This window comes from Ovis canadensis, chromosome 18, assembly GCF_042477335.2.
Source record: "Ovis canadensis isolate MfBH-ARS-UI-01 breed Bighorn chromosome 18, ARS-UI_OviCan_v2, whole genome shotgun sequence".
In the NCBI taxonomy this organism is placed as follows: Eukaryota; Metazoa; Chordata; class Mammalia; order Artiodactyla; family Bovidae; genus Ovis; species Ovis canadensis.
The window spans coordinates 42,423,895-42,450,495 of NC_091262.1; the positions used below are offsets into that span (position 1 = coordinate 42,423,895).

General features: G+C 43.9%; 1 protein-coding gene across 6 annotated transcripts in view; it reads left to right on the forward strand.

Moving 5' to 3' along the window:
• The window catches only part of TARS3 (threonyl-tRNA synthetase 3), a 44,924-nt gene that overhangs the window by 16,085 nt on the left and 2,238 nt on the right, over positions 1–26,601 (forward strand). Inside the window, exons 8-17 of one of the 6 annotated variants that reach the window (XR_011250312.1) lie at positions 2,764–2,842; positions 3,695–3,841; positions 4,693–4,791; positions 6,485–6,651; positions 8,286–8,499; positions 15,580–15,717; positions 17,370–17,447; positions 17,527–17,627; positions 23,926–24,579; positions 26,189–26,261. Coding sequence is in view for 4 of the 6 variants with exons in the window: in XM_069559614.1 (XP_069415715.1) it covers positions 2,764–2,842; positions 3,695–3,841; positions 4,693–4,791; positions 6,485–6,651; positions 8,286–8,499; positions 15,580–15,717; positions 17,370–17,447; positions 17,527–17,627; positions 23,926–24,030; positions 26,189–26,261 (1,201 nt within the window). In the remaining 2 variants the exon portion in view is untranslated. Of the gene's footprint in view, positions 1–2,763; positions 2,843–3,694; positions 3,842–4,692; positions 4,792–6,484; positions 6,652–8,285; positions 8,500–15,579; positions 15,718–17,369; positions 17,448–17,526; positions 17,628–20,754; positions 21,326–23,925; positions 24,580–26,188; positions 26,262–26,601 lie in introns of those variants that run through there. The other 5 variants (XR_011250313.1, XM_069559614.1, XM_069559615.1 and 2 more) reach the window with 5 other exon arrangements.

The following is a 26,601-nucleotide window of genomic DNA, read 5'->3' on the forward strand; positions in this document are numbered from 1 at the left end:
GGATGGTACTAAAAAGCCACAGGATGCCCTGGTGGCTCAGGGGTAAAGAACCCTCCTCCCAAAGCAGGAGACATGGGTTTGATCCTGCTTTGGAAAGATGCCCTGGAGGAGGAAATGGCAACCCACTCCAGTATTCTTGCCTGGAGAATTCCATGGACAGAGGAGTCTGGTGGGCTACAAGTCTATGGGTCAGACACAGAGTCAGACACAACTTAGCAACTAAACAACAACAAACCCACATTCTGTTTTGGGGATGTTAGCTGTAGAGTGCCTCTCTCCCTGCAAGTGAGACTGTGTTCTCAGGGCCTCATGTTTTCGGGGGCTGTTCAGGAAAGGAATTCTGTTTATCCTCCCATGTTCGTATTGGGGGGCAATGGCGCTGTAGTGGGCCATCTCCTCAGGAATGATTTCCTGCCTCTCACCACACTCTCCACTGTTTGGGGGCCAAGAGCGTCACCCTCTATGCATCAGGAAGGCAGAAGAGAAGTGGTGGATAGCAATGACCATGGGAGCCCAAACCCAAAGCCTTAGTTCTGCTATACGTCAGGCTCCCAGCCCCGTTACTGGCCACTTGTTCAACTGCCTTATGGGTACTGCTTGTCCCCACTCCTGGTGTCCCCTTCTTTGGCTGCCTGTGACCTTCTCAGTCCCATCAGAGAAGACTTGCCCCTGTAATAAATATGACCACAGATGTCCTGCACAGGGCACTTCCTTTCCACACTCAAGTGCTCTGGTTCTGTGACTTAGCTGTACATGAGTAAAGTCACACCCCCTTCACGCACAGCTGTGCACAGTGCGTTTCCTGAAGGGTCATGTGAACACGTGGCCACTTTATGCTGCAGGTGGAGACCGTGCTTGTTTTTACCACTCTCCAGTGACCTGATAAGATTTTATTATTTATTACCTGTAATACAAAGAAATGTTAGCATACCATTTCAGAGTTTAAAAACAAATGAGGGAATTAACAATATATGGTGAGTTTTAAATTTCTGACTTTTAATACTTGATCTTCTGCAGTTTTTAAATATAATTCTATTTATTTATGGCTGTGCTGGGTTGTCATTGATGTGCGAGGGCTCTGTCTAGTTGTGGAGAGTGGGGGCTACTCTTTGTTGCAGGCTCTAGAGCACCCAGATTTCAGTAGTTGTGGCACACGGACTTAGTTGCTCTGCAGCATGTGGAATCTTCCCGGACCAGGGCTTGAACCCATGTCCTCTGCGTTGGCAGGGGCATTCTTATCCACTGCACCACCTGGTGACTCCCTTTTGTTTTTTTAAAAAAACATTTCTTAGGTCAACATTAACACTTACTTATCAAGTGGAATGGCTTGTGTTTAATTTTTTGAACATAAATGACTTTTTTCCCTATGGGGTTATTTAAAGATTGGCTTATTTAAGTCTTTCTTACTAATCAGGCATTTTTTTCCATTTCTCTTGAGCATTAACTTACAATCTCCTTTTTGGACAGAGAACAGTACATAAATCCCGGTAATTCAAAGAAATGGTGTTTTCATGTTCAAAACTTCATTCTACTTTGAATAATCCAGTCCCTTTATGTGTTCATTATAATTTTTAACTTTTTAACTAGTGAACTTTAAAAATATTTAAAATTGGTTGGAATAGTTAAGGAACAACTTTCCTTCTTTACTAAATTTCTCTTGAATTGGTTGACGTTAAGTCACCTTTTCTCTGACCTGCATTTTTGCTATCTTAACTTTGTTCATGTTTCTGTACTTGGAGAAGAGTCTACGCTCATTAGGGTTTTATGACGCCTTGTTCATTACAGGTGCAGGAAAATGCTTTATAGTGGTTTCATCTCTGATCTAAACTTTTGCATCATCTAATAAACCAAAATACAAGTAGGCATTCTGTTATAAAACCAGAGGGCCTGAAAACAAGCAAAGAAAACCCTTGAATTTATATATTTATTTAATAGAGTTTATTTTTTAGAGCAGTTTTAGGTTTGCCGCAGAATTTAGAGGGCGGACAGCAAGTTGCTATATACCCCTGCCCCTGTGTGCATGTGGCTTCCCCATGGTCAAGATCCCCCCCATCCAGAATGTGACATGAGTTATAGTCCATCTACACTGCCATGTCTCTGTCACCCGAATCCAGCATTTACATAGGTTTCAAGCTTGGTGCTGTGCATTCTGTGTGTCTGGTAAGTTTATTTTTGACTTAAATTATCAAGTGAATGTGTTTTTTATATCTTTCATGTAATTTTGGTTTTGAAAATTAGTTTAGAGCGGGAAAGTGGATTTTTGATTTTCCAATAGTGAAGATTTTTAAGTGCCTTGTGTGTGTCCAGCTGTTTGCGACTCTATGGACTGAAGCCCTCCAGTCACCTCTGTTCATGGAATTTCCCAGGTAAGGATACTGGAATGGGTTGCCATGTTCTCCTCCAGCGGATCTTCCTAATCCAGGGATTGAACCCACGTCTCTTGCATCTCCTGCATTAGCAGGCAGGTTTTCTACTGCTGAGCGACCTAGGAAGCCCTTTAAAAGAGCCTCGGGATGTATGTCTGTCTGCAAAGTTTCTTTCCAAAGATTCTGTGGCTTCTGTATGCGACCTGAAGGGGGAAGATTGGGATCTAAGACTGCGTGACTCACCTCTTCCTGCACCCTAAATTAAAGATGGATTCACACTAAGTTGTTCCTGAATTAAACATTGCCCCAGAACATAGAATAGTCCCAACCAATAGTCCAACCAATAGTCCCCAAAGCTGTAACTATGTCTGGACATGTTTTAAATATTTCACCACAGGTGCGGTCCACTAGTTGAACTTTGTAAAGGCCCTCACATAAGACACACTGGAAATATTAAGGTCATAAAAATTTTCAAGGTAAGGATTGATTTTTTTCTGATATAGTAAACTTTAAGTGAACTAGATAAGAGTAGTTCAATAATATCTTGTATAATATGAACACTGTGCCATTTTCAAACACCACATGTGTATTTGACTTTTGTACAGGCCTCTAAAAATAATACAGTGTTTTAGGATTGATAATTAGAACATTTTACATAGCCTTTGACTGTCATTTAACCTTACTGTAAGTTTCACAGTACATTTCGTTTCTATCTGTGAAAATATTCTGCATACTCTTGTTTTCTTGAGTTGTTCTAATGTGAACAAGAGTGTTTATCTGCCATGAGAATAATATAATGTAGGAAAAGGAGGGAAAACAGAGATGGAGTGGTATGATGCCAAAAACATGCTGTGGAAGCGAGAGGCCTGGGACTGATGGAGCTGTCCTGACCTGCCTTGGTTTTCTCGAGGCGGGTGGGGGAGGGGGCCGGCTACCACACCTCTTTCTCCTTTACTGCCCTCTTCTGGGTAATGCACGTGGTGCTTGCCTTCCCTCATTTTCACACTTTCTCACTTTTCACTCCTAGAACCCACAGCAGACTGACTATGTAATTTACTGATTAATGATGTAATTTGGAGTGGGAAGGTTTAGTCAGAAACAATCTAAGATTCTAAGTCTACAAGAAGTCCCCTGTGAGTCAGCTGTGCTGATATTTGGGAAGTTGTGTATAGTCCCTCATCCCTTGGTGTCCAGGATACCTGGCTTATATCCAAGTCCACAGCAGTTCAGGCCCCTGGTATGAACCACCTGCACATATTAGTATTTCAGAGCGGTTTACTGCTCACCAAGAGTTTGATGTGTTTACCCAAATCTTGTCTGATGTCTAGAATTCCTTGGCATACTGGGCGGACAACCCTGAGATGGAAATGCTGCAGAGGGTCTATGGGGTGTCCTTTCCTGACGAGCAGCAGATGGCTGCCTGGGAGGAGCTCCAGGAGGAAGCCAGGGCCCGGGACCACAGGACGATCGGGAAGGTGCGCCCATCAAGCGCTGCTGCGCTGCTGCGCTGCTGCGCTGCTGCGCTGCTGCGCTGCTGCGCTGCTCTGTGACCAAGGCTCGGAACCTGGCTGTCTTAATGCTGACGTTTCTTCTCCCCTCCTGTCTTCTGTTTCCCTGACACTCGTGGTTTGCTGCTGAGTTCTTTCACACTCCTACCCCCAGTGTCTACTAACCTTTTTCCTTCTTGTATTTCCATTAGATTTTAAAAATTGCACTTCTCTCTCGTTTTTATAATGATACAAAAATTTTTAAAGAAAAGAGTGTATACCTGATAGTATACTTTGTGTTTGGGAAGCAGAGCAAGAACGAGACTTGCAGGCAAGTGGACCTGGTTTAACTCTCAGTCCTCCACGTGGGAGCTGTGATGTGAGGGGCCGGCGCTCACTGTGGAGCTCCGTGTCCTTGGCTCTGCTGGGTGGTGTGTGGGATGGCAGGAGGACAGACACTGGAGGGTGGTGGCCACCCTGGCAGGCTCTCAGCATGACGGCCATGCAGAGGTCACTGCCACTCAGAGCCCACCTCCAGCAGTGAACTTTCCTGACCTTTTTGCTGTGTCATCTCTTCATGAGATCCATACCCCAAGATGCCAAGTAAGAAATCGTCAGTAAATCCCAGGTGAAATAAGAGTTAAGTTCAGAGCTGAGTAATCATAAATATGAGTTGTAACTTCACATGCACCGTTACATAAGTCAGACTCAAGTATTTGGAATGTCAGCTATTAGAACTTGGAAATAACTGAGTGTATGTTTTATTCTAGCATATCATATGTGTACAGTAAATATGCAACAGCAGTGGAATTTGAGACGCAATTACTTTTTCAACCTAGGAACAGGAACTTTTCTTTTTCCATGATCTGAGCCCTGGAAGCTGTTTCTTTCTTCCTAGAGGAGCCTTCATTTATAACACACTGATAGACTTCATACGAGTAAGTAATTTTTAAAATATTCTATGCTTATTCAACTCCATTTTGTATTTTACCATTTTCTCTCATCATAACATAGCCAGGCATTTCCATTGATTTAATTTTAATAATACTCAGAATTTTGAACCTCAAAGAGAAATGCTGCATTGTGCCTTCAACTAAAAATATTGAGACAATTTGTATTTTCCTTGGATTTCATTAAATGTGCTTCTTGTCCGTTTGAGTTTCTAGAGCACATATGATACAAAGATAAACTTTAGACCAACTGTGGAACTCCCTGTGAGAGAGGAAGGAGGAAATGTTCTGTGTGACACATTACCATCTGAGATTGCAAATGATGGTGGCCTTAAGAGTATGTTTGACACAACTCCAGATCTCCAGACGTTTCAGATTAAGGTTGAGGTGGAATATCCTGAGATTGCCACAAAAGCACTGAAAAGCCTGCTTGCATTTCCAGTATCCCATCTTTGTAAAGCAGGGTTTTTTGCAGTGAAAGTGAAAGGCATTCAGTCATGTCCAACTCTGTACATGTACAGTCCATGGAAATCTCTAGGCCAGAATACTGGAGTGGGTAGCCTTTCCCTTCTCCAGGGGATCTTCCCAACCCAGGGATGATCAAACCCAGGTCTCCTGCATTGCAGGCGGATTCTTTACCAGCTAAGCCACAAAGGAAGCCCAAGAATGCTGGAGTGGGTAGCCTATCCCTTCTCCAGCAGATCCTCCTGAACCAGAAATCAAATGGGGTTTCCCACATTGCAGGTGGCTTCTGCAGTGACAGTGGCCAAAACGGGATTATGGAGTAAGCTGGACATACGCAACACACTCCAGGTGTCACTGTTTTCCAGCGCCCCTAGATGGGACCATTCAGGTGCAGGAAAACAGGCTCAGGGCTCCTACTGATTCTGCATTATGGTCAGTTGTATAATTATTTCATTATATATGACAGTGTAATAACAATGGAAACAAAGTGCACAAACAATGTGGGCTTCCCAGGTGGGACTAGTGGTGAAGAACCCACCTGCCAATGGAGGAGACCTGGGTTTGATCCCTGGGTTGGGAATATCCCCTGGAGGAGGGCATGGCAACCCACTCTAGTATTCTTGCCTGGAGAATCCCATGGACAGAGGAGCCTGGTGGGCTAGAGTCCGTCCATGGGGTCCCAAAGAGTCGGACACGACTGAAGCAACTTCACACACGTGGACACACACAATAAATGTAATACACTTGAATCATCCCAACCTCCCCCACCCCTGCTGCCAGTCAGTGGAAAAATTGTCTGCCCCCAAACTGGTCCTGGTGCCAAAAATGTTGGGGACTTCTGTTATATACTATGTACCATTATATTATGAAATGAATATATGCGTGTATGCTTGCATGCTAAGTCGCTTCAGTTGTGCCCAAGTCTTTGTGGCTATGGACTGGAGCCTACCAGGCTCCTCTCTCCATGGGATTCTCCAGGCAAGAATACTGGAGTGGGTTGCCATATAAAATGAATATACTTAATGTGAAAAGTATACTGAGCATACATGAATCTTTATTTTATGATCCATAAGGTACCATGCTTAAAACCAAGGGCATATTAGCTGTGAACTGATGTAAGGCATGATCCTGAATTTAACAGTCCTTGTCTGGGTGTCTTGCCTGCAATTATGCCCTGCCCCAGTAGATTTCAGCTCTGCGCGCCTGTCTCCTTTAGGAGCAGCACCACCAGCGCAACTTCAAGGAGGTCCTGTCCCCCAACATGTACAGCTGCAAGCTCTGGGAGGCTTCTGGACACTGGCAGCATTACAGTGAGAACATGTTCACCTTTGACATCGACAAGGACACCTTCGCCCTTAAGCCCATGAATTGCCCAGGGCACTGGTGAGTATGAAAAATGAAGCCGATCTGTACCTAGCAGATACTTCACTACAGTTAGTTTTTAATGTTATTTTGCTTTTTGGAGTTAAGAGGGTCCTTTAACATGAAGAGCGGTGTTTAGAAATCATCTTTACCAAGTTGTTTCATTCTGAAGGATGAATTTACTTGTAAAATATGTTTGCTTTTTGCCAGATGTGGGCTGTTGGCTGGAAAACATTTAGTATTTTGTGCTTCTCAGACGATAATATTACCCATCAATTTTATAAATTATTACATTTCTCTTCCCAGTGGTAATATACTTCAGATATATATATTTGCAGAACATTTAGTTCTTAGGTGCTATTTGGGTTGATTATAACAAGACCAGTGAGCTCACAATCAGTGACTGGATTTCATTGATTCTAAGATGCATTTCCCCCCATATTTCAATATCCCTGAAATTTAGACATGTTTTATACTTGGTATCTTAGCATTATGCCATTATTTAATTCATGATAGTTTTCTTTCTTGGTTGCACATAATGTAATGGTCCATCTTAAAGTCAAGGTTGTCTTAGAGTCTATGAAAGAATGTGATTATCATAAAGCTCCATAGGATGTGAATGCAACCTTGTCAGAGAAGTAGATTTTACAACTAGAAGTGAACAAAAAATTTTTCCACCAAAAAATATTTTCCACCAAAAAATATCCCACCTGTTGTAGCTTCATATCAACATACCATTTTCAGTAAATTGACTTTAGGAGGTAGCTACTTGAAAGAAACCTCTGAATACTGAAGAAAACTTTTTGCCCTTTTCAGTAAAGACTAAAGGAAGTTCAACTGTGTGGGAACTGCATATAAAAGATATGTATTTATCTTTAATTTTATGAAAACTGATATGTAAATATTATACAGCCTCCTGTTTTTAAACAAAGGTAGAGGCTAAAACCTAGTGCTTTGCATTCTCCAAAACACCTGTATTAACTACTACTTAACTCAGTTTCCCATTGGGTACCAGTTGAAGCTGTGATTTCAGTATTATTACAAGAAAGCTGAACACAGCAGAGAGTATAATTTTGTATTTTCTTATATCAGAACAAGGAATCAGGACCACAGTGGCTTAGTGGTGATGGGGTGTGTGAGCAGGGGTTGCTTCCTGCAGAAGAGAGGCCTTTCATGCAGAGAGAATATTAGCAGGGTGCTTTAGACACAACCATTTCCTCCTGGAGCTCATGAGCAGAGTGAAGAAGGAACAAATACACAGTCAGTCAGTTATTGAAGAAGTAAGACCAGTGTCAAAACTGCGGCAATTCTGGCTGTTCTTGGAGCCTGAGGCTCGACTGACCAGCCCTTCTGGGGAGTGCCCAGGGCTGCCTCACGTAGGAAGTAGCCTTTGAAATGGATTGTAGGTGGTTGAGAATAGGGAGCAGTATTTCTGGAGGAGATGATTGGGTTCTTCCTCAGAGTATGCAGTGATCTAAATACAGCGTTCAGTAATTCATGGGAGAAGAAACTTCTTTTAATTGGTAATCTAAGAACCAGAATTAGGTGTTTACAAATCCTGAGTCATTTAACTGTTAACTTACTAACAACATTCAGATGGCTACTGCATCTCTTCTGCAGTAAGGAAACACTGTGTGCCCCTGTGTCTTTTCTAGTCTGATGTTTGCCCATCGTCCACGATCTTGGAGGGAAATGCCAATCAGACTTGCTGACTTCGGGGTTCTTCACAGGAATGAGCCATCAGGAGCTCTGAGTGGCTTGACCTGCGTCAGGCGCTTCCAGCAGGATGACGCTCACATCTTCTGCACAGTGGGGCAGGTAGACGGGAACTCAGGGAGGCATGGTCAGCACAGGTCCATATTAGGGCAGGTAAGCAGGGACTCAGGGAGGCGTGGTCAGCATGGGTCCAGTGTGGCTGCCTTAGACGCATTGCTGGGTCTTTCAGAGTTGCTCTGAACTGAGTTGTTCAGTCTAGTCTCTGAGGTCCCATCAGTTCCAACACATTCTTTTGTATCATTTTTTTAGCTTCCACATATAAATGATCTGATATGAATTTTGTCTTTTTCTGTCTGACTTACTGCACTTAGTATGATGATCTCTAGGTTTATCCATGATTGCTACAAATGGCATCATTTCTTTCTTTTTATGGCTGAGTAATATTCCATTGTAGATATGCACCATATCTTCTTTATCTGTTCCTCTGTCAGTGGTCGTTTAGTTTGCCTCCATGCGTTGGCTATTGTGAATAGTGCTGCGGTGAACATTGAGGTGCATGTGTCTTTTCAAATTAGAGTTTTCATCTTCTGGACATATGTCCAGGAGTGGAATTGCCGGATCATATGACAACTCTTATTTTTAACTTTTTAAGGATGCTCCATACTGTTCTTCATAGTGACTGTACCAATTTATATTCCAGCAACAGTGTAGGAGGGTTCCCTTTTCTCCATACCCTCTCCAGCACTTATTATTTTATAGACATTTTGATGATGGCCATTCTGACTAGTATGAGGTGATACTTCATTGTAGTTTTCATTTGCATTTCTCTAATGATTATTGATGTTGAGCATTTTTTCATGTGCCTATTGGCCATTTTTACATCTTCTTTGGAGAAATGTCTGTTTAGGTCTTCTGCCCATTTTTTGATTGGGTTGTTTGTTTTTCTTGACATGAAGTCTATTTTTTTTTCTTTTAAGCTTCTTCCAACTTTATTAACATTAATTATTAAGTAATATTATTTTAAGGGTATTAGTGAAATTTTGGATGTGTTTGTTTTTCAGTTTTGCCTGGAAGTTAGAATTTACTTTTTCAGGTTTTTATCTTAATTCAAATTCAAATTGCCAGGCAAAGGGCCACTATTAAATGGTTTGACCTAATAGACAGTTATAGACCCCTCCAGTCAATAACAATGGAGTATACATTCTTTGAAAGTGCCCACGGGACATTTTCCAAAATAGACCATATTCTGGGCCATAAAATGAGTCTCAATAAATTTAAAGGGATTCAGTTCATGCAGAATATGTTCTCTGGGGCTTCCCTGGTGGCTCAGTGGTAAAGAATCTGCATGCCAATGCAGGAGACATGGGTTTGATCCCTGGTCTGAGAACTAAGATCCCACATGCTATAGGCAGCTAACCTTGTGTACCACAGCTAGAGCTTGTGCTCTGAAGCCTGTAAGCCCCAACTACTGAGTCCATACACTCTAGAGCCCATGCTCCACAAAAGAAGTGACCGCGGTGAGAAGCCCGTGCACTGCAACTAGAGAGTGGGCCCTGCTCACCACTAGGGAAAAAGCCTGTGCAGCGAGGAAGACCCAGCACAGGCAAAAAAAAAAATTTAAATAAATGAATGGTTTTTTAAAAGTTCTGTGGCTGCTTTGAAATTGAGGTAGAACTCAATAACAGAAAACTATCTGAAAAATCCCCAGGTATTTGGAAAGTGAGTTATACACTTCTAAATAACCATGTGTCAAATAGAAAATCAAAGGGAAATTAGAAAATATTGTACACTAGCTTGTGCACAACATGAGTTTGAACTGCCCCGTCTATTTCTACACAGCAGTTTTTATGAATACATACAACACTGCTCCGTGAGTCGCAGTTAGCTAAATCTGCAGGTGTGCAACTGCAAAACGAGGGCCAACTGTACAGTTATTCATGGGCTTTTCATTGTGTGAGGGGCCAGTACTCCTAACCCCAGCCGTGTTCAAGGGTCAGCTCTATACCAAATGAAATGTAAAAGAAACACAATATATCAGGATTTGTGGGATGCCATTAAGATGGTACTTTAGAGGAACACCCACATTAGAAAAGAATGTTTTCAAAGAGATAGCCTCAACTTCTACTTAATAGACTAGAAAAAGGAGAGCAAGTTACATTAGAGATGAGCAGAAAAAAAGAAAATAATAGCAGAAAAGAAATCAGTGAAATAGAAAAAAGAAAAACAATATACAGTATCAACTCAGAGGCTGGGTCTTCTGGATCAATAAAGTTCATAAACCTTTAGTTTTGTCAGAGAGAAAACTAATTAAAAATATCAAGACTGGAAAATTCCCTGGCAGTCTAGTGGTTAGATCTCCATGCTCTTACTGCCTGGGGCCTGGGTTTGATCCCTGGCTGGGGAACCAAGATCCCCCAATCAACAATGTACAGCAAAAAAAGAAGAAAAAAACTTAGGGCTCAGAGATGTGCCATTCCTGCAGATTCCACAGATACTGAAAGGATACTAAGGTAATAGTATGAACGTGCTTACGCCAGGAAATTTGACAAGTTAAATGAACAAATTCTTTGAAAAACACAAGCTACCAAATTTTACTCAAGAAGAGATAGATAATCTGAGTAGTCCTTTATGAAAGAAATTGAGTTGGTAGTTAGCAACCTTTCCATAAAGGAAACTCCAGGCCCAGAAGGAATCACTAGGAAATTCTACCAAACACTTAGAGAAGGAGTCATGCCAAGTTCTGCTCATTCCTGGCAGGCATTAACGGGGACCCCCTACACCCACCCTGTAATGTCAGTGGAGACTAAGTGGCGCCGGACTTCCACCTTCACCTGGCAGCCACATGGTGCCTCCTCCACTGCCTGCTTGAGTGGGGAGATGAGACTCCCGCCAGCACTCCTCAGTGATGAGGCTGCACCCTGGGGTCAGTAGAAGCCACGTAAAGAGTGGTACCAGGACACTCCGGCCGCTCCTAGCCAGAGGGTCATCGGAGAAGCCTACCAGGGTGTAGAACTCCTGCAGTTGCCCAGCAGTAACAGGGAGCCCCTGGCCTTCTCACAGTCCCCGGTGGGAAACCCTGACATGTGCTCCCACTCTGCCAGGCCGTCCTCCCTCCCTGTTGGAGCAGAGTCCATGGAAGACCGCGAAAACAGGTCATTTAAATAAAATCTGAAGTCTTAAAATAGCCAGAATGTCCAGATTTCAGAAATCAGTCATCATGTCAAGAAGAAGAAAAATCTCAACTTGGATGAAAAAGGGCAGTGTAGGCACCCTGCTGTGGAGATGGTAGGGTTATTTGAATTATCTGATGAGGCCACCATAAAAATGTCTCAATAAACAATTACAAACACACTTGGAACAAATGCAAAATTTAAAAAATCTCAGGAAATAGAAGATATAAAGAACCAAATGGAGATTTTAGAACTGAAAAGTGTAATAACCAAAATGAAATATTCAGTGGATGGATTCTTGAGAAGAATGGAGGGGACAGAGAAAAGAATCAGTGAACTTGAAGACACCAATAGAATTGATACCAGCTGAAAAAACAGAAAAGAGACTGAGGGAAAAATGAACAGAACCTCAGAGACCGGTGGGACTATAACAAATGCCTAATATATATGTCACTTCCCTGGTGGCTCAGACGGTAAAAGCATCTGCCTACAATGTGGGAGACATATATATGTCACCAGAGTTCTGGAAAAATAGAGTAGGGTGGAAGTGAAGAAGTACTCAAAAGAGGTAATGGCTGAAAACTGGCCAAATTTAGCAAAAGCCATAAGCTTACAGATTTAAGTAGCTGAGAAAGTCCAAGCAGGATAAACCCAAACCAGGTGGTGCAGTGGTAAAGAACCCACCTGCCAATGCAGTAGACATGGATTCGATCCCTGGGTCAGGAAGATCCCCTGGAGAAGACAGTGGCTATGCACTCCAGTATTCTTGCCTGGGAAATCCCATGGACAGAGGAGGAGCCTGGCAGGCTACAGTCCGTGTGGTCACCAAAGATCAGACATGACTTAGTGACTAAACAACAACAAAGAAACATTAGACACATTAGAGCCAAACTTACAAAAACTATAAAGAAAAAAATGAAAACAGAAAGAAGTGATACCTTACCTTCAAGAAAAAAATTAAAAATGAAATAACAGCAGATTTCTCATCAAAATGAAATATAACCTGTTGTATAGCGTGGGGCACTCAATGCTCTGTGGTGGCAAAGAGGGGATATGTATACATGTTACTGAATCACTTTGCTGTAGAGCAGAAACTAACTAGCTGTAAAGCAGCTATATTCCAATAAAGATTTAAAAAACAAAATTTAGAGGCCAGAAGGAAGAGTCACAGCATTTTCCAAATGCTGATATAACTGTTAAACCAGTATTCTATATCCCCCCAAAAAAATCTTTCAGTGATGAAGGTGAAATCAAGACATTAGATCTACCTTAAAAGATTGCTATAGGAATTTCTCTAAAGAGAAAGGAAATTATAAAATAGTCTCAGAACGTTCAGAACGAAGAAAGAACTGTAAGAATAAAACATGGTAAGTACAATTTGTTGCTGTTGTTTAGTTGCTTAGTTGTGTCCGACTCTTGCAACTGCATGGACTGTAGCCCACCAGGCTCCTCTGTCCATGGGATTTCCCAGGCAAGAATATTGGAATGGGTTTCTTCTCTAGAGGATCTTTCTGGACCAGGAATTGAACTCACGTCTCCTGCATTGGCAGGCAGAGTTCTTTACCCTGAGCCTCCAGGGAAGCTCAGTTAACTACAATAAATATTGCTTTTTCTTTTTCTTTTGAGTGTTCTGTGTTATATCTGATGATTAAAGCAAAAATTATATCATCATTGGGGACACTGAGTAAATGACTCAAGGATCCCTGTCTTATTTCTTGGAACTGCATGTGAACCTCAAAATAAAAAGTTTAACTTTAAAAAATGGGCAAAAAGATGTGACCATTCAGTTTACCTAAGAATATGTACAAGAGAAGGTACACATCTAAGGAACTAAGCGGATGGCAAAGAAGCATGTGAATGAAGTGTTAAGGATCATTGGTTATTGAGGAAATGGAGATTGATGCCCCGTGAGCTGCCTCTATGCCTACAGAATGGCTGACATTTCAGAGACAGACTCTGACATGTGTTGAGTGTGAGGAGGCACTAGATCTCCCTCTCACCAGTTGTGGAGGTTGAAGATGGTACAGTTCCTCTGAGAAATAGTTTGGCAGTTTCCTAAAGTGAAACATGCACCTACCATATGTCCCAGCCATCTTACTCCTTTTCTTTTCCCAAGAGAAAAACAAAGCACCTGTCCATACAAAGACCTGTACACACGTGTTCAGAGCAGCTTTGCTTGAAGTCATCGAAATGTAGAAACAGCCCGATGACTGCTGAGTGTGTAAATGAACAGTGGTGCATGCACAGAGTGGACAGCTGCTCAGCAGGAAAAAGAGTGATCTGCTGCTGACACTGCAGCATGGATGGATCTCGAAATAATCGTTTACTGTTAGTTTCAGTCGCTCAGTCGTGTCCAACTCTTTGCTATTAAGCACACGAGGCTCCTCTGTCCATGGAATTTCTCCAGGCAAGAACACTGGAGTGAGTTGCCATTTCCTTCTCCAGGGGATCTTCCTGAGGGATCAAACCATGTCTCTTTTGTCTGCTGCATTGACAGGTGGATTCTTTACCACTAGTGCCACCTGGGAAGCCCTTGAAATAAATGCTATGTGTGCGAAGTCACTTCAGTCATGTCTGACTCTGTGACCCCATGGACTGTAGCCCACCAGTCTCCTCTGTCCATGGGATTCTCCAGGCAAGAATACTGGAGTGGGTTGCCATTTTCTTCTCCAGGGGATCTTCCAAACCCAGAGATCATACCACATCTCTTCTGTATCCTGCATTGGCAGGCAGCTTCTTTACCACTAGCATCACCTGGGAAGCACTGAGTGTAAAAACTGAAAGAAAATAGCATGGTTCCACATGTGGTTCCACTGATGAAAATCTGCAAACCTAATCCACAGTGACAGGACAGAAGCAGACCCTTGCTGGTACCCTTTGTCTGCGTCTATGTTTTTGCTGCCCCATTTCGCTCACACCTAGTGCTTGTCTTCCTCCTCTTTGGCCTCTCAGCTCAGCCCTGCTCTCCTCACCCTGCGCTCACTCTCTGTCTTCAGTCCCTCTGCTAACCTCAGGTGCGTGTCTCAGCTCTCCCTGTGAGCTCCAGACCCCAGTCCTCCAGGGGACATGTCTGCTTGGCCATCACACGCACCCTCACATAGGCCAGGTCCAGTGCTGGCCCTTCTTCTGCCTCTCTCCCCACGTCCTCTCCTTTCAGTGACACACCAGCACCCTCTCCACAGCCCTGGCCAGGAACCCAGGCTGGGTTTTCAAGTCTCATGTCCAGTTTGTCACAAGCCCTGTCGATTGCTCTTCCGAAGCATGTTATTCCTGAATAATTTCGCTCATTCCTCATTTCTCTGCATCCGGCGCAGTGCTGACTCCGCAGGCAGTCACTGTCTGTTAGTGAACAAGGACAGGTGTCCTGCAGATGCAGCCCACCCCTGTTTCAGCCACTTGTTTCCAGCACTAGCCTCCTGCTCCTGAAGGATCCCAGCAACTCCCAGATGGGCTGCTCTTCTCATCTTGCTGGTCAGTCTCCCAGAGTCAAACAATCATGGTGAGCTGTGTTGTTCCTCTGCACCACTTCTCACTGCTCGCTGGCTCAAAAGTGCAGCCTTCAGCCTGGCTCTGGAAGCGCTGGGTTTCCCCAGCCCTGACCTGCCTCCATCCTGTGTACTCCCTCTCTGCCTTCTGCTCAGTCACAGGCAGCTCCCACGGCTGGCCCGCCCTCACTCACTCCTCTGTCTTCTGGGCCTTCATACTTCATGTTTCCTATGCTCAAGGGGGTACCCGCCCTGGCCGCATTGGAGGGCTGTCACCTCTCCCCTGGGTGCAGCTTGGCCATCACATCCTCTGGCCAGCTGCTCTTCCCCTGGGTGGCATGTGCATGGAGAGGCACCCTCGCCTGTGCCTTTGCCCAGTCCTGTGCTGGACCAGCAGCCTGAAGGTACATATGGGCATCTGGCAGGTGTCCTGTGAATATTCCAGTGAGAAAATGACAACGAGGCAAACAGTGCCATGGACTGTCCTCCACAGTAAAAGCACACTTTATTTCTGGCTGACAAGAAGAATTTTTTTAATGCTGTAAGTGGATTTAATTTCTCATTTGCTCTAATTTCAGATTGAAGAGGAGATAAAAGGGTGTTTGCAGTTTCTGCAGTCTGTTTACTCAACGTTTGGCTTCTCCTTTCAATTAAATTTGTCAACAAGACCTGAAAACTTCCTGGGAAAGACTGAGTTATGGGATGAAGCTGAAAAGGTAGGGAGAAGCAAAGTGTTACCTTTCATTTTACCTTTCATGAAGTTGTGATGCTTTGCAGTGGAAATTAAAGACTGGGAAGTTTGGGATAAATGTGCTAATTGTAGAACACAATTAATCCAGTTTTCTTCAAACACCGATAAGAACAATACCTAACATTTGTTTCACACGTTAGTTTATATCAGGTTTTTGTTTGTAGTCTTTTCAGTGCTGCTTCCTAATAAACAGTTTCATAAGTTTTTCAAGAAATCCTCTGGCTCGTTTTTCAGCAGCTCTGGTCAGACCTCTGCCCGTGAGACCAGTGTAGGTCCCTCAGCTCCTCAGAGCCAGATTAACCCCAGGCTTTCTCTGTCCTACTTTCAGAGTTGTGATGAGTCAAGAGCACTCCAGCCACACATGCACACCACAAGCAGACAGCTGTGTCCAGAGCCCAGCAAGTACTGCAGTGTAGACCCCAGTGCTCCTGGGAGCCAGAGACGTGGTGGTTGTGGGACAGGACAGATAGACGGCAGGGAGAAGGGGTGCAGGGCAGTGTATACAGCCAGGCCTAGGAGCAGTGCTTTCAGCCCTGGCCTGACCTTGCATAAACTTGAAGCTTTCTGACCCAGCATCTCCAGCCGGCCTTCCCAATCCCTGTGTCCTCAGAGGCTTCTGCCTTATGTTCTTCCCCCAAACCTGGCTTAAAAAATTTTTTTAATCCCCTGAAACTCCTCCCCTCCCTCAGCTGCTGTAGCTGGGCCTCACTTTGTCTGAGAACACGTATCAGAGTCCCTTCAGAAACGCTCCACCCCCAGGGTCACCCCCTCAGGGCATTACACCCCCAGCGTCACCCCTTCGGGGCCCTCCACCCCCGGGGTCACCCTCTCAGGTCCCTCCACCCCTGGCGTCACCCCCTTGGGACACTCCACCCCAGCGTCACCCTTTCAGGGCCCTCAACCCCGGGGTCACCCCCTCAGGACGCTCCACCCCAGCGTCCCTGTTCGGGTCCCAGTGCATGGGGACAGTGACGGAAGCCTGGCTGCCATCCAGAGTGCCCTGAGCCTGCTGGCGTGGGCACACCCGGCCCCGCCAGCAGCACGGGTGTCTCCACTGCCTGCTGGTCGGAAGGACTGTGCGCAGCTGAGTCTGCAGACCATGGAGGGCCTCCCGCTTCCACATCCCAGGGGCCACTAGGGGTGCTGCCCACCAGCCGCAGGCACAGAGATGGGGAGAACAAAAGAGGGTGCACAGCCTGCCCCCACCCCAGAGCGCCTTACACCTGCAAACGGAGTGCTCTGGGGCAGGGCAGAGCCTGCTTGCCCTTTACCATGCAGAGTCCCTCCTGAGGGGCTGGGAGTGTGAGGTGGGGGCGCTGAAGAGGCAGACGAGCCCAAGTTCCCCCACCAGCTCTCACTGGGATTCACTGGACATGTCAGTGAGTGATCCTTTCGCCCCCAGTTAAGTGTCTGTTTCCTGAGAGCAGGCACCATCTTAGTCATCTTCCTGTGTCCTCACCCAGACTTTACTGACTGTGAGAGGCTCAGTAAGAACAAGTGGAACTAACATGGAATGTAGTGAAGATTGACAGTGACTTACTATTTTGAGCTATAGGACAAAAAGAAAATGTACAATGAAGTGGAAGTTATTAATGTTCTCTTCTTATTAAAAAATAGCAACTACAGAATAGCTTGATGGAATTTGGGAAACCATGGAAGATAAATGCTGGAGACGGAGCATTTTATGGTCCTAAAGTAAGTAGGCAATATGCCTCGAAAAGAGTAAAACTGGAAAGTAAAAACTGTGTCTAAGCAAACGTCTTTGAATTTACAGATTGATGTAGAAATCAAGGATGCTCTTGGCAGATACCATCAATGTGCTACAATCCAGCTGGACTTTCAACTGCCTATAAGATTTAACCTTACATATGTGAGGTAAGTGACTGTGATGAATAACACAGGACTGATGTCTTAAATACTGTCACTCACACCTTAGCAACATAAGAACGAGCATCAGTGAATGTCTGTCTATGTACAGTGCACTCAGCATGTGTTCACTTCTTACCTTGGTGAAGATTAGAACAGTGAACAGATAGAGAAACACACCCCAGACAGTGACATCTCCCTGAGGTGGAGGAGGGGGCTTTGTACAGGCTGATCCTGGGTCTGTGTCTCCAGGACAAGGCGGTTGCCCAGGAGAGCAGACAGAAAAGGCTGTTTCATCACTGCAAACAAGCAATTAAAAATTTTTTTTCTCAATACACAGTAAAGTCGACTTTGTGTGTCTCCGTGTGTTTGTGTGTATGTGTATAGTTGTGTAAGTTTTATCATTGTGTGGAGCAGTGCCCACCACCCCGATTGTGATCCATCAGACCAGCACACTCCTGTTCCTCTGTGGTCACATCTTCCCCTCCAGCCCCCAGCAGCCACTGGCCTGCTCTCCTTCACTTACACAGGTCACACACGTGGGGTCATGCTGTATGTCACCTTTGAGGGTGGCATCCCCTGTCAATGGCATGCGTGGCAGCAAGGTGACTTGTCACCAGTGATGTTAACCTCCATTGCTCAGGTAAAATAGAATTTGCCAGGTTTCCCCACTGCAAAGTTACTCTTACTCCCTTTCCTTAATCTGTTCAGAATTGTGACTTTCCTGGTGATGCATATGCGGAGTGGTTTTGGACTGCATCCTAGATACTGTTAATATTATACTATGAGATGCTGGGTTTTGTTTCTTTTTTCTATAGCAGTTTTTTATTGATTTATTTTAGCTGTTCCGGGTCTTCATTGCTGTGCCAGCTTTCCTCTAGTTGCAGTAAGCGAAGGCTATTCTCATGGTGCATGTGCTTCTCACTGTGATGGCCTCTCTCATTGTGGAACACAGGCTCTAGGGTGTGTGGGCTTCAGTAGTTGCAGCTCCCCCGGCTCTAGAGCACAGGCTCAGTAGTTGCGGTGCACGGGCTTAGTTGCTCTGCAGCATGTGGGATCTTCCCGGACCAGGAATCAAACCCATGTCTCCTGCATTGGCAGGCAGATTCTTCACCACTAAGCCACCAGGGAAGCCCTGGGTTTTGTTTCAGTCCTAAACAGATTATTGATTTTTTAGCAGTCATTGTGCCTGGGCAGGTTCAGGCTGTAATTTCCAGCCTGCCTTCTGTGACTATGATGTCAGCTTAGTTTGCCAGGCCTATGTACTATGTACTCAGCCCTCTGTATCCATATCCAAGGCCTGTGGGGGCCCATGGTACCCACTGCTGCATAGGAAGGACTCGAGCATTCCTGAATCTCGGCATTGGTGGGGCCTTCCTGTCCTGTGTGCGCATCCCAAGTCCAGATCCCACAGCTTGGTTCTCGAGGCTTCTGTGTGCTGTTGGGTCAGGTCCTTAAACTCGTGGTGAGTGGTGAGGCAGGGCAGCTCTCCCATGCCCCCTGCTGTCTGATTTTCCTGAAGTCCTTTCTGCAGTCTGTGGCCAGGAGGCTGGGCTTTAGCTTCCCTGCCCCACATGCCTTTCCCAGACTCTCTGTGTCACACACCACGCCAGAGTGAGCACAGGGACTCACCCCATGCACCTGGGCTCAAGGCTGTCTGGTCAGACAGAAGGGTCCCTGCCTCAGAGCTTTAGGCACCTGTTTACTCTCTCTGCATGGTGAGAATACTGGGGGCTGGAGGAAGAGAGCAGGAAAAAGAAACAGAAGGAAACCCCAGGACTACTCCCTCCGCTCTTTCTGAGACTTAGTGGTTTTTTTTCTGGCCCCTGGCCAGAAAGCAAGGATTTCTCCCAAAGCTTTTCCTGTCTGCACCTGGTGTGTATTCTTGGTTGTAGACTGTCTTTATGTCCAGGCCATACAAAAGGGAAGACAAAATTATAAGGACCTAATCCAGAAAAACATCTATTTTCTGCTTTATTGACTATGCCAAAGCCTTTGACTGTGTGGATCACAATAAACTGTGGAAAATTCTGAAAGAGATAGGAATACCAGACCACCTGACCTGCCTCTTGAGAAATTTGTATGCAGGTCAGGAAGCAACAGTTAGAACTGGACATGGAACAACAGACTGGTTCCAAACAGGAAAAGGAGTACATCAAGGCTGTATACTGTTACCCTGCTTATTTAACTTATATGCAGAGTACATCATGAGAAACACTGGACTGGAGGAAGCGCAAGCTAGAATCAGGATTGCTGGGAGAAATATCAATAACCTTAGATATGCAGATGACACCACACTTATGGCAGAAAGCGAAGAGAAACTAAAAAGCCTCGATGAAAATGAAAAAGGAGAGTGAAAAAGTTGGCTTAAAGCTCAACATTCAGAAAAAGAAGATCATGGCATCCGGTCCCATCACTTAATGGCAAATAGATGGGGAAACAGTGGAAACAGTGTCAGACTTCATTTGGGGGAGCTCCAGAATCACTGCAGATGGTGATTGCAGCCATGAAATTAAAAGACTCTTACTCCTTGGAAGAAAAGTTATGACCAACCTAGATAGCATATTGAAAAGCAGAGACATTACTTTGCCGACTAAGGTCCGTCTAGTCAAGGCTATGGTTTTTCCTGTGGTCATGTATGGATGTGAGAGTTGGACTGTGAAGAAAGCTGAGCGCCGAAGAATTGATGCTTTTGAACTGTGGTGTTGGAGAAGACTCTTGAGAGTCCCTTGGACTGCAAGGGGATCCAACCAGTCCATTCTGAAAGAGATCAGCCCTGGCATTTCTTTGGAAGGAATGATGCTAAAGCTGAAACTCCAGTACTTTGGCCACCTCATGTGAAGAGTTGACTCATTGGAAAAGACTTTGATGCTGGGAGGGATTGGGGGCAGGAGGAAAAGGGGACAACAGAGGATGAGATGGCTGGATGGCATCACTGACTCGGTGGACGTGAATCTGAGTGAACTCCGGGAGTTGGTGATGGACGCGGGGCTTGGCGTGCTGCGATTCATGGGATCGCAAAGAGTTGGACACGACTGAGCGACTGAACTGAACTGAAGTGCTGGTTTGGTGGCTCTTGAGAGTTGGGTCTTCTTGGGCATAACTCAGTTCTCCCAGCCCTTTTGTTCTCTCCTAGGTCCACGTCTATGTCCAGTGAGAGTGCTGGGTGTGGCATGCTTACTTCATTCCACCTGGAGCCAGCTTCTTTTCAAAGACATTCCCCTGACTTGAATTAGACAAAATCACAACATCCTTCCTTTAAATGCTCCTCTTCTAACCATGTCCAGTTTTAGATGCAGTGTTGATTAGACAATGTGTTGAGATCTCTTTCATTCAAAAGTTACTAAGGCAAGAAAGGAAAAATTATTGGCATATTTTAAATCTAATAATTTTTATTATACTATTTTCCTGATAAGATTCTTATAATAAATGAACAACCACCAGTTCCCCAGAGCATATGATATTATGGGTTGATCTCAAGTTTGTGTTCAACCAACAGTAATTTCATTTTGGATTCCCTGTGTTGTGTTTTAATTAATAGTTATAGAACTACACTCACAGTTAGGTCCTGGGAGAAAGTAAAGAGCTGAAGGAATGCTTGCAGTGTTCATATGGAGTTACACCAGGACATGAGAAGAATAAAAATCATCAGAATATAAAGGGGAAAGCGCAGAACCGTCAAGAATAAATTTGAGCCTTTTGGAAAAGATTGTGTCTGGAGTTTATATTTTCAAAACCATCTATCCCCAATAACCTACTATTAATAAAATTAGGAGTAGGGGGACTTTATGCGGAAATGGCCCAACTAATTTAACAAAAGTTGAATACTACTGGCCATCTAAAGGGGATGTGGAGAAGAAGCAGATCAGGCAAGCCAGCATCCATCCATCCATCCACCCATCTACCCATCCATCTATCCTCATCCATCCACACACCCACCCACCCACCCATCTATCCATCCGCCTATCCATCCACCCATCTATCCATCCATCTGTCCATCATCTTAGGTGTGTGGATGACAGGGACTGGAGAGCATAAGTGGAAGCAGTGGTCTGTAGACCAGGTAAGAGATGACAGTTATAACAAGGAGGCTGTAATAGTAGAAGGAGAAAAGTAGAGGTATACAGGATTTATTTTGGAGGCCCAACCAGTGTGATCTGTTGTGGCTTAAATATGAGGAGAGAAGGATGGAGGAGCAGTGAGGTCATTATCTTCATCAAGTTTTCTACCCAAGAAAGCAAGGTTTAACATGAAGAGGCATATTGCCACCCATTACCTTCAATAGTGCTAAAAGGCACTGGGTAAAATGTAATTCATTCTAGTGAGAGGAAAGGAAATAAATTTTCCTGTTACTATAAAAAAAATCTATTTCGAAAACAATGATAACATATTTACTTATTTGAGAATAAGACAAATTGTCTGTACTTTTACTCACAGTTGTGCTGGGATATGTAGACACATTGAAAAAACAGACAAAATCATCACTATACGTAGATGCTAAGATGTCAAGAAATCCAACAGGATCAGATGGAGGGAAAATTAAAACTGATAATAGAGTTAAGTAGGATACCTAGCAATAAGGTCAATGCAAACATCAGTTTGCTTTCATATATATATTAAAAACAACCCACTGGGAAATGCAATGGGAAACAAATTTCAGAAACAACAACAACAAAAACCAAGCAAATATCTAGGAATAAACTTAACTATACCTATATAATATATATATGAAGTGTATACTATAAAAATTAAAGGCCAAAAAGTTACTTAAATGAAGATTCATACACATTATTGGAATGGGAAGAATAATATTGTGAAGATACTGATTTTCTTCAAGGGGGTCTTTGAATCTAATGTAATTTCAGCTGAATCCACTGGGATTATTTGGGGGAACTTGACATTGATTTTAATGTTTACCTGAAAGTGTGTCCATGTAAGCATAGTTTAGGTCATTATTTGCCCTTCTTAAGGCTAGAGCCGGTTTTAGTTCTTTTAAAATAAATGACAGGACAGCAATTTCTGGTACCCAGAGGCCTGTGAAAGGATTGTGTGGCTTCTCTTTCATTCCCTCCTCAAAACAACATTATATGACATCCAGGAACACCCACACTGGTTCCAGGTTGTGGGGTGAGTCATTTCTTCACGTATCTGAGCAGGACTGACCTGGGCCCCCACCCTACCCGGAAATCCTCTTGGCTCTGACAGAGGACGTGGCCTGCAGTCAGTCTGCCCTGACCCTCAGCAGAGGTGACTGGCAGGGATGAGATCCAGACTCACCTAAAGTGAGTTCAGTGAATGACTCTCTGTTTTTGTTTGCTTGTGCGTACATGAGTTTTAGTAGTAACTAGCTGGTACAACCCTATAAATAAAAATTCCTCCTAAGAACTTTGTAAGCACTGTGAAGACATTAATCTTCCTGGGAAGAGTGTACACAGATCTTGGAGTGAGTTACAGTTAATAGTCATAGTTTGCCTTTTACATCATTTTTGAAAGAGGGGAGAGGATCCTCCAATGTAAGGAGCATATCATGAAGGTTTCAGGTCTGTAAGGGGAATTAGACCAGGAACATTTTGAAATGTAATGTGGGGGCATAGCATTTACAGGGTGGCATGGCAGTGTGTTTATAGCGGGTGGTGTCAGGAGTGGGCGTGTTTGGACCATACAAGGTGGATTGTGAGCTGATGTTTGCCAATGCTGAGAAAGGGTTATGTGTGAGTTCATTATACAGTGCTCTCTAGTTTTGTATATGTTCTCAATATTCTCTAACAACTAATGACTGTTACACTAATTAGACAAGGTTGGTAAATGTTTTGCCAGCCACGGTGGTCATACCATTAACCCAAATTAATAGAATACCAATGTATTCTAACAGATTACAGAAACTTATTTTTTCAATGTCTTTGGTAATTGTTCAATAAATTACTGGTGGAGTAAGCCATAGTTCAAAATAACATTAATTTTAAAATGTAATTTGTTAGATTGCCTCTTCATATGAGGTAAACTGGTAACTTAGATTAAAGCTGGTAGTTTAAAATAATCAGTAGACTTGTGATAGAAATAGTGATCTAATATTACCTTGGTTTTTCCTAGATGATATATTTCATTTCCCTTTGGTTTATTAAAGATACTATAATTTGAAAGAAAAAACCCTTTATTTCTAATTAATGCATGGCACATTTATGTTTAAAGATAATTCATGAGGAATCTTTTACCTAGTTTGGAAAAATAACTTTTAAATATAAGGTAAGAAGATAAAGTTATTCCTGACTCTGAAGAGAACATTACATGTGCAATTTTAATTTTTCAGTAAGGATGGGGACGATAAGAAGAACCCTGTGATCATTCACCAAGCCATTTTGGGGTCAGTGGAAAGAATGATAGCCATTCTCTCGGAAAATTATGGGGGAAAATGGTGAGTGATGTGGGAAAGCTACATGTTTCCTGTTCTTTAAAGTCATGTCTAAAGATAAAATTAATAATGAAAAAAAATGATGGCTCCTACCTTATAATTAGCAAGTGTCCAAACAGCAAATAAAAAATTCTTGTGGCATCTGCCAGACCAGGAAACAAAGAAAACAAAGGCAGAGTGGCATAACCCTGTCATTTACCTTTTTGGGAACTTGGTGAAATGAGAAATTAGCCTTTTCACGTGTGTCTAACCTTCAAAGATCTGGTTTTTGGAACGCATGTGGGCCACACTCCAGAGCATGCCCCCACCCCCATCCCCACTCCCCGACCCCTGCCCTGCTGGCTGTCCTGCTCTCCTTTCTTCCACCCACAGCCCTGTGACCACTGACTTGGGAGGAGATACATGGACCTTGGTCACACGTGGCCCCAAAGCCAGAGGCCATCTGCAGTGGCAGTCCCACCTGGGGATGAAGGGGCAGGTGAACTCCCTGAGAGCAGCTTTTAGTTGTTCATCTGGTCACCTTCTGTGCCCCCAAGGGAAGAATGGCTAGAGGTATGAGTTACACTGATGTGTGGGCTCTAGTTATTGCTTTGGCTGCAAGGTCAGACTTAGAGATACTTAGGCTAGGAAATGTAGATTTGATCACTCAAAACGGTCCACAAGGATGGTGTTGCCTGAGTCTGTGTCTGTCTCCGAGATTTTATTTGTGATCTTAGAGAAACATACTGAGGTGTCACAGGGTGTCCAAGCTATTACAGGTACAGATACAGATATGAATGTGTGTGCCTCCTAAGCGTGAGTTAACTTGTTTCTGTTTCTCTTCAGTTGATTCCATTGTAAGTAGTTAGCGCAGTGAGAGATGGTGGGTCTTTCCCAAGAGCAGTAGAGCTAGGGGACCTGGAGATGGGGTGGTGCACTTCCCCATGGAGCTGCCATGCACACCCTCCACAGTTTATGCTGCAAGCCTTTGGGCACCTGCTGAGTGCTGGGAGAAGACCCTGAGATGGGAAGTAGAAGTGTGTAGAGTGTGGCTTTCTGGGGCTGGTGGCTGGGTCTGGGACGAGGGCAGAGCTTAGAAGGAAGCATTTACTATATTTCTCTGTTTCATCATGTATATAATTAGGTTTGTCAGGTATTATTTTGGTTTGTAATTTAAGAATAAGTATATAAAAACGTGCATTCACAGAATGCCATCCACAATAATCTCCATGCATTTCCCTACACCTTCAAACTAAATCCATGTGATGAAGAAAAAAACAGCCATTTCCCACATCAAACATTGCTTATCCCCACCTTTCCATCTCGAAAAACATTTTCATTCTGAAAATAACTGTAGAACCATATACACAGAGGTCTGGCACACCTGTTAGCAGTTTCCCCAGTGGTGACATCCTGTAGAGCTGCATACAGCATGACCAGGAAGTGACTGATACACTTACCAGCCTCATTCAGATCTCGCACTTGTGCACACGAGTGAATTTGTGTACCTGCTGGTCAGGGTATAGGACAGGTCCGTTACTTACAAGGATCCCACACACCTCCTGCTGTACTCTGTTCCTATACCTAGAAGCCACTAATCTGGTCTCCACCTTCATAATTCTGTCATTTCCAGAGCCATACAGGCTTGGAATCTCAATGCACAGCTGTCGAGACTGGCTTTTCCACTCCGTGGATGGAGTTGCCTTGGGATCCATCCGAGGTGTCTCGAGCCCTAGTCCTCGGCCCCCTGTCACTCCTGCCAGTGTGTTTGTATGTGGCGACAGCTGAGCGCTCACTTGCTGAAGGGCGCTGGGGCATTGGTGCTCTGATACGGAACACTGCTATAAACTTTAGCGTGCAGGGCTAAACACGTTCGTGCAAACACGTTTCCACTTCCCTGGGGTGGATGCTCAGGAGAGCAGTTGCTGGGTCAGATGGCCAGTGATGTTTTTAGCTCTTTCACCTGGCTGCCAGCCTGTCTTCCCCTCCCCTTCCAATCAGAAGGCCTCGTCTCCACTTTTGTCTCCTCGACTGCTTTTCCATATAGTTTGCTTGACTTACACCCCTCTCTTCTGAACCTGCTCTCATGTGAAGTCTCATTTTTTAAAAAAAGTCTTAGGTTAGTTTTTAATCTTGTAATAAATGGTCATTTTGAAACATATATATTACTTACATTTTTCAGGCCTTTCTGGCTGTCTCCTCGTCAGGTGATGGTCATCCCTGTGGGGCCAACTTGTGAAAAATATGCACTTCAGGTAACATCAGAGATGTTTAAAGTACATAATCTTGGCATGTGGTCAGTGAATGTCATTGACTTGGAATGTTATTCACACCTTAAAACATTGCATAACTAATAAATTTATTTACCATCCCATGTTTTCAGTAACACCTGAGTCAAGTCTGTGTAGCTGTATAAGAGCTACTTTATATCTTGCTTTTGAGAAATTGGTGTTTTAAAACATCTCATAGTTATTCTTTTCCTTGTGGCTCTGTTAGGGAAGAATACTTACATTATCTGTTGCTGTGTAACTTGGCACCTTAGAGCAAAAAAACAGGCATGTATTACTTCACAGTTTCTGTGGGGCAGGATCTGAG